Raw genomic sequence first — 8,778 nt, 5'->3', positions numbered from 1 at the left:
TAGTGAGCCAATTTAAAATCGTTAGTTTCGTATTGATTGTTGATAATGGGCGTAATTACACGACCAATGAGAGTAACTTAAATTTGAGTTGAATTTGACCTAAACTTACAAAAAGTGGGCTACTCAGTGAATGTTTCCAGGATTTTCCAGTAAAAACTTCTTAAATATGAGGATTCGCTACTGACTGATTAAAGTGTTGGTCGATTTTCCACATGTTTTTTTCTGGAAAGGCGAGGAAAATGTTACTGGGGAACCCCACTTTTTCAATTTTGAGCTGAATTTAACTAAGTCACTGAGTTACTCTCATCGACAGTGTACTTCTGTAAGCAATGCCTAATTTTCATACTAGTTCCGTGAAAATATAAAAAATCATACACTGCACTCAAGGAATACGAACTGGTAACTGATTTTACACTTTATTGGCTTAAATCGAATTCAATACATAGGCATAGAAAAACAATTCAGTGCCAAACTTTCAAAAAGGAGAAATTGTTTTTGTAATCAATGACCGATTCCTCACGAACAAACGCTCTAGCTAGCAAATTGACGACACCATCTGGTAGAAGAATGTTTTCTTTATGGGGCATTGTTCATTTGCAGGCGTGAGCTATTATCTGCGAGAAATCGGTGGTTGACGTCATTGTAAGCAGTTTCACCCTAATGAAATGTTGTCACTGAACTATTTCAATCAGTCTGGTTGCAAAATCAACGTCTCAGCGTCACCATTCTTAATGGAAAGGTACTTAGCAGTCGGAGGATACTGTTCTACTGCTGGGTTCTCTGCGACATTCCCATTTGTTTCTTCACTCGCGATGCAAACAGATTTAGCATTCAAGGATGCGAGTTCAGCTTCCGTTTGAGAACCAACAGCTGCGTCATCGCTGGTGGAACGGCGCTGAGAAGTCGGGGGATCGGTTTTTACAGCAGGCTTATTCCGTGCGGTCGATTTGGCCACGGTCTCTACATTTAATCTTTCCATCAATTGTTGACATAACATTTCTTCGCTTTCGTTTAGATTTTGTTGACCTTGATGTGCATAACAATACTCATCGTAGTCTGCATATCCTTCAAACAAGTCTCCGCAAAAATATTCATCGTTATCGTTCAGATGGTTGAGGTCCTGGACTGCATACAAATTCTCATCGTAGTCTGCGAGTTCTTCGAAATCATCACCCAGTAAAAGCTCATCACTTTCGTTCAGATCGTAGAACTCGTGGACTCCATAACAATCCTCATCGTGTTTTGCGAATTCTTCAAGGTCATCACCCAGTAAAAGCTCATCACTTTCGTTCAGATGGCTGAGGTCCTGGACTGCATACAAATTCTCATCGTAGTCTGCGAATTCTTCAAGGTCATCACCCAGTAAAAGCTCATCACTTTCGTTCAGATGGTTGAGGTCCTGGACTGCATACAAATTCTCATCGTAGTCTGCGAATTCTTCAAGGTCATCACCCAGTAAAAGCTCATCACTTTCGTTCAGATGGTTGAGGTCCTGGACTGCATACAAATTCTCATCGTAGTCTGCGAATTCTTCAAGGTCATCACCCAGTAAAAGCTCATCACTTTCGTTCAGATTGTGGAACTCGTGGACTCCATAACAATTCTCATCGCAGTCTGCCTGTCCATAAAACAAGTCTCCACAGAATTCCTCGTCTTCGCTCGGAATATTGATGCATTCTTGGTAGTACTCATCGTCGTCTGGATTGGAGTCTGCAAATTCAATCAATATCAAAAAATGTTCATTGAATACTAATAGTGTTCTGTAGATATTAAATTTATTTCAATCTGAAAGCGAAATTGACAGGTTCTATATGCCATACACAAACTTTACCTCCTCTTCCTGCATCTTACAAATAAAAAATATAATTTTAAAATCTTATAGTTTTATTATACCGAATAATAGCATTTTAGCTGTAATGAAAAGTTGCAAGCTAGGTTATAACTCTGCAGTCTGAACATAGCATTAGATTCATAAATCTCAACTTCAGACACCGTTTGCATTATCGTAATATATGGTTGAATATATCACTCATAAAATAAGTCACATAACCAGTGGAAAATATCCATGTAAAACAAAATCGATATGACTACTCACATAGAATTTTTTTTATCTTATGTGATAATCTGATAACAAATCATTAGTTTTGCAATTGAAACACATATTAAGTGTGTCCCCAATAGAAACGGCTCTACACCGTTTGGCCTAACGGCATAATCGTAGGAAAATCTATTTTGAAACAGTATTCGGTTTAAGCTGGTTTAAGGTATGACGGTACAGCCACAGACAAACAGACATAACACTGACAACTTATTCATCGATCACGCATTTAACGGTCATTTTAAATGTGTTTAGTTGGTAGTACCGCCACCTGTAGCACGTTTGACGTTTACACACTACCACTATATGTTCAGCGTACTACCCATCACAGTATACTCAACAGATGGCGGTAGAGTTTTAGCGACGATATTTTATATTGTGTTATGTCGGCTTGTCTGTGGTACTGCCGTTCTATTGGTTTAAGAGGCAACTAACGATTTGGTTTTAAATTTGTTCAATGCAGAGTTGTAACAGGTTGTATTAGCTATCAAAAGCAACATCAAACGCACCGAGACACGTTAAATCTACACTCAAAAATATTACTAATCGAAAATAGATTACAATTTAATCTTTATTTTATTTAGCTTTGTTTATTCATAGCTTTGATTAAAAAGTAATCTCGACAGTGAGCATTCATAAGGGCGAATACGCGATGATCGATTCTCTTCATCGGTTTTCTCTTTGCATTGCTACAGCTAGGCGAAACAATTTTCTAGAATTTGTTCAATGCAGAGTAGTAACAGGTTGTATTGGCTAACGAAAGCAACAGCAAACGCACCGAGAAACGTTAAATCTAGCGAGTTATTAACAAAAGAGAAAATCGACGAAGAGAATCGATCATCGCGTATAGGCCCTTATGCATGCTCACTGTCGATCTATTCCAGGTTTGTTTTTATGCATGAGTATGAATAACATGTCATAGTTCATGATTATGCATTACAATTCGTTTCTCTGTTTAGCTCTTGTCATGAATCGACAAAAACCGCCTCAAACAAGTATTTTTATCTAAGTGGAAAAAAAACTTCAGTAAGTGTTTATAAATCATTATTAAAATGCAACACCATTATTTAAGATGCTGATGCTTGAACTGTGGCCTATTCCGTTCGGTGATCGAGTATTCTGAGGTTCTTCCTATAGTCAAAACTTCTGGTCATTTCAACGCCAGATCATCATAAACAGCACTCGGTCGTTGGGCTACTTCCGGTTCTGAGTTGATCAATACGGATGGAAAGTGCCTTGGCGAATCAATAAGATGGCAACGTGATCGTAAAATTGTACACCATTTAAAACAAGGTGCTTCCATGCGAGAAAAAGGTGTACTGTATCTGGGAGAGATTGGTTCGTCGTACAACAACCTGAACCGGATCGACCATTTCCCGTGTGTCGCAGTATGATGAGGATTCGATTTACGGGGAGTATAATAATATGTATATAGTATCATGAGGAACATCTTGAAGGGCGCGAGGGTGAAGGTGTGAGAAGCTGAACTGCCGAAATACGGATAGCTGACTATTCTCGCTCATGGATCCAATTGAATGGTACCGTTTTCTGGCCGTGACTTTGAAAAATCAAATGAAAACCTTCGATTCTTTATATATATCCGAGTCATCGTCATCTATGTCAGTCATCACTGCCACTAACAGCCTCAACCATAACTTCTTCATAATGTTGTTAATTTTAAAGAATAAAAATATAAACGTATCTCCATACAGTTCACTCTCTCCAACTTTTTGTTTATGTTTTTCAATCATAACAAACCACATGAAACTGAAAAATAATCGAATCTGCCGAATAAATGCATAATATACATCAGAAGAATACCTCAATTTTATACCATCCAATGTATAAACCAGTTTTATACTAAGTTAGTATTCTCTCTCTTTAAACAAAGCTATGCGTCGGTAAGGAGAGTTGCGATTTAGTGTAACTTTTAATCTATTTAGATTTGAAAATCCTTTGAGTGTAGTGAGTTATTAACAAAAGAGAAAATCGACGAAGAGAATCGATCATCGCGTTTACGCCCATGCTCACTGCGTCGATTTGATCGTCGAGTCGACTACTTTGTCAAAGGGACGTATCAGCTTTTGTAAACATTGCATTTGATCGTCGATTTGGCGTAACTGGTAGCTCGCCCACGCATGCTAACACTACCATCAGATAGAGGGAATTTTCCCCTACCTATTAGTGGTGTTAGTAATCGTGTGCGAGCTACCAGTTACGCCAAATTGACGATTAAATGCATTGTTTACAAAAGCTGATACGTCACTTTCAAAAAGTAATCGAGGTTGGCGTCACAAAATTAATGGTACCTCGCCCACACATCCTAACACTACTATCTGATGGTAGTGTTTGCATGTGTGGGCGAGCTACCAGTTACGCCAAATCGACGATCAAATACAATGTTTCTGATGCGTTCCTTCGAAAACATAATCGAGATTTTACTGTTTTCTTTGTCCGTTATAATTCTATGCACCGGTACTTACCCCAAAAATCTTCGAATTCAAACATGTTTCAGTAGTTTCGCTAGCAGATAATAATTATTAAAGTTTGTTTTTAAATAATTTTTTGATTTATAACTGACAACAAAACGCAGAACAGACGAAAAACAGAATCTTCGGTATCGGTTCGTTACTTTCTTTTTGTACTTTTGGACTGGAAGTAGAGTTGCCAGAACTATTTTTCGAATATCGGTTTCATCCGCTAACGTTGATCCCAACCATTTCGTTCAACGGAACAAGGCGCTATTTATATCGAGCCAGGGGGACCATAGATTGAACTTATTACATGATTGATGGTGCATTTATACACGTTATTTCAAAACTACCCACATTTGGGTAGAATCCACCCAGACGGTCAAAACTGAACCAACCCAAAAATTGGTAAACTATGTTCGAAGTGCACGGTTAGAAAAAAGTCCCCAAAATTAAGTTCTTTTCACTCATCTCGGCACTATAGTGCAGGAACTCAAAAGTAGGTAAAGCGGGTCAAAGTAATTTTCATTTACTTGTGTGCAGTTCTTATGGAACTTTCCACTGGCTTTTTAACCAAAAGTAAGTCAGTTGTACCCAACGGTAGATAAATATGATTATACTCAACGTTGGGTTCCCACACTTTACTACCCCTGTTGGGTGGTTTTGCTCCTTCATTTATGACAACATTAGAAGGAGAAAAGGAGACACACTAGTCAAATGTAGGTAAAAGTGAACTTTCCGCTGGGTACTTTTTTCTTACCGTGATATAAATTGATAAATGAATCCGATCGACTTTGTTCATTTGTCAACTTGTCACTCCCAACATATTTTACCCATTTGTGGGAAGGTTCAGTTTTGAACGATATGGATGGATTCTACCCAAATTTGGGGAAACTACACTCAGAAATATTACTATACAACGGAAGATTAAAATTTAATCATGTTATGTTTAATCAATTTTTATAGTGTTTTCGGCAACTACATTTTAAACCGAGTCGTTAATATCATAACGTTAATATCACTGTGGGCTGGTTCGTCTATGCAAAATAAATATTTTTTTTTTATTTCCTGCATGCATTATAAAAGCAATTAATTTAAAAATAATTCGTAATTGTGATGAAAACTTATACTAATTGGGTTGTTTAACTTCGAAAAATATACCGATTTTTATACATCATGTGATTGAGTCAAATAAGAATACTAAGATGAAACTGTTGGAAGAAAAACTTTCTATTTTAGTGTCCTCTTTCACGGTCCCTTTCATCCAAAGAGTACCCCCCGTATGCAAGGTAATTTTGTGGTTTTGCCACCTCCTCGGTAGAGTTGAAATTTTGCGCACTTGTCATTTGAAATATAAGGACCGTACATAAATAATGATACAATTTGCAAGTTAAAATTCGCAGATCTTAGAATTTTTTTTTCGAAAAAACGACTAAGTGCTTGTAAACAGTACCACTGAACTGTCAAAAAGGTTCAGCCGATAAACACTTAGTTCATTCGTGACGTCACGCTGCAGTACCTAATTAGGTTATTTCGGGACCTTCTAGTCTTAGAGTTACCTCTATGCGAAGAGTCTATCTAATAAAGGAAAAAATATTTTAATTTAAGTAATTTTTTAATATATGTACATATTTTTATGTTTCATTCACATGTTGTTGGATGTTCTTTGACAATGAGCTTTTCATGAGGTCATTTCGACATTTGTACAATTTTTGTTTTAAATATGTGAACTTTTAAAAATGGATCAATGAAAATGCATGGTTTTGACAGAACTGTGCTGTGGCTACCACAGCATTTTACATTTGATCGTCCATATTCTGTAGCGCCAAAGTCATGCTGTGGTGGGTTCAAAACTTGACCATCTAAATTGATCAATTACGTGTCGATAGTGAAATAAAAACTTTCAAACAAAAAATAAATAAATTCACGTTGAAGGTTTTCGTAGTTGAAGCTACCGAATTCGATAGACTTTTAATTTGAATTGGTAACATTTTTATAGATACCATTTTGGTTTTTTGTGTGATATGTGTCATTAAAAGAAAAATCTGGCATAACAGGTTTGCTCAGTCGTATGTAATCAGATTGAAGCTGAAAGACTAAAGAATCGTTTGAATGCATTCAGCGAATTGTTTCGATGGGAAAATACAGTGATATTAACGTTTAAAACTCGGTTTAAAATGTAGTTGCCGAAAACACTATAGACGAGTGCACGGATGGATTTGAGTTCACTCACTCGACAAAAAGTGACACAACAGCGGGGCCCTGTTTACTAAAAATGAACACATATGTGTTCATTTTTAGTAAACAGGGCCCCGCTGTTGTGTCACTTTTTGTCGAGTGAGTGAACTCAAATCCATCCGTGCACTCGTCAATACAAATTGATTAAACATAAGATGATTAAATTTTAATCTTTCGTTGTTTAGTAATATTTCTGAGTGTAGTTTCCCCAAATTTGGGTAGAATCCATCCATATCGTTCAAAACTGAACCTTCCCAAAAATGGGTAAATAAAATATGTTGGGAGTGAAAAGTTGACAAATGAACAAAGTCGATCGGATTTATTTATCAACTTATCACTTCCAACATAGTTTACCCATTTTTGGGTCGGTTCAGTTTGGACCGATCTGGGTGGATTCTACCCAAATCTGGGAGTTTTGAAATAACGTGTATAAATGCACCATCAATCTATATGGTCTCCCTGGCTCGATATAAATAGCGCCTTGTTCCGTTGAACGAAATGGTTGGGATAAACGTTAGCGGATAAAACCTGTATTCGAAAAATAGTTCTGGCAACTCTGCTTCCAGTCCAAAAGTCTAGATAGAGCTGGAATTAGGGCGTAACAGCTTTTTTAACAATGACTTCTCTCGATGATTTCTCGGAAGACATGGCTCTCCCTGGAAAATCGACATCACCATCGAGTAAAGGAAGACTTCTCCTACCCAATAGATATGTTGGTTTGTGTAGGCGTGCCTTGAATACCGAGAAATTAACAAGAGAAGTCATTGTTTACAAAGGCTGTTACGCCCTAATTCCAGCTCTATCTAGAAGTACAAAAAATAAGTAACGAACCGATACCAAAGATTCTGTTTTCTCGTCTGTTCTGCGTTTTGTTATGAGTTATAAATAACAGAATTATTTAATAACATTAATTTTAATAATTCAATAATAATTATTATCTGCTAGCGAAACTACTGAAACATGTTTGAAGTTGATGATTTTTGGGGTAAGTACCGGTGCAAAGAACTATAACGGACAAAGAAAACAGTAAATCTCGATTACTTTTTCGAAGGACCGTATCAGAATTAGTAAACATTGTATTAAATACATCTTTTGATTTTGATCGTCGATTTGGCGTAACTGGTAGCTCGCCCACACATGCAAACACTACCATCAGATAGTAGTGTTAGAATGTGTGGGCGAGGTACCATTTGTTACGCCAACTCGACGATCAAATCGACAGTGAGCATGGGCGTAACGCGATGATCGATTCTCTTCGTCGATTTTCTCTTTTGTTAATAACTCACTAGATTTAACGTTTCTCGGTGCGTTTGATGTTGCTTTTGATAGCCAATACAACCTGTTACAACTCTGCATTGAACAAATTTAAAACCAAATCGTTAGTTGCCTCTTAAACCAATAGAACGGCAGTACCACAGACAAGCCGACATAACACATTGAATATTTTTCAATATAAAATATCGTCGCTAAAACTCTACCGCCATCTGTTGAGTATACTGTGATGGGTAGTACGCTGAACAGATGGAGGTAGTGTGTAAACGTCAAACGCGCTACAGGTGGCGGTACTACCAACTAAACACATTTAAAATGACCGTTAAATGCGTGTTCGATGAACAAGTTGCCGGAGTTATGTCTGTCAGATTCTACCCAAATTTGGGTAGTTTTGAAATAGCGTGTAGTGTAGTACTAGAATGTGGTACGTTAATCGATTTGCTTGGGACCAAAAGTCCTTTTTGATGTTTAATCGGCGCACACTAATGCACCATTTAAATTCAAGGAGTGCGAGCAAGATTAGTGGGAAAACAAACCATCCATTCATCTATGCGTGCTAGATAAAGAAAGACGATTAAACGTCAAAAAGGTCTATAAAGGACCCGAACTAACGTGCTCAACTTTTTGGCTCAGCTCTGGTACTCTTTTCGGTCCCAAGCTAATCGATTCACCCCTCGAAACATAGGAAAAACCAATAAA

The 8,778-nt window shown here is 37.3% G+C and overlaps 1 protein-coding gene across 1 annotated transcript; it reads right to left on the bottom strand.

Moving 5' to 3' along the window:
* Nucleotides 1-454: 454 nt before the first annotated feature.
* LOC135705837 (uncharacterized) lies at nt 455-4,641 on the bottom strand. Its single transcript, XM_065227685.1, has 2 exons — nt 4,582-4,641; nt 455-1,710 (listed from the first exon to the last, which is right to left on the bottom strand). Exons 1-2 carry the CDS (start codon nt 4,604-4,606, stop codon nt 689-691), a joined length of 1,047 nt encoding a protein of 348 aa, XP_065083757.1. The 5' UTR covers nt 4,607-4,641; the 3' UTR covers nt 455-688.
* Between the last annotated feature and the right edge of the window lie 4,137 nt (nt 4,642-8,778).

This window comes from Ochlerotatus camptorhynchus, unplaced genomic scaffold, assembly GCF_037179485.1.
Source record: "Ochlerotatus camptorhynchus isolate MF236.1 unplaced genomic scaffold, CSIRO-AGI_Acam_v1.1 ptg000274l, whole genome shotgun sequence".
Lineage (NCBI taxonomy): Eukaryota > Metazoa > Arthropoda > Insecta > Diptera > Culicidae > Ochlerotatus > Ochlerotatus camptorhynchus.
Note: the sequence above shows the minus strand (reverse complement) of the source record. Positions and strands in the feature narration are given on the sequence as shown.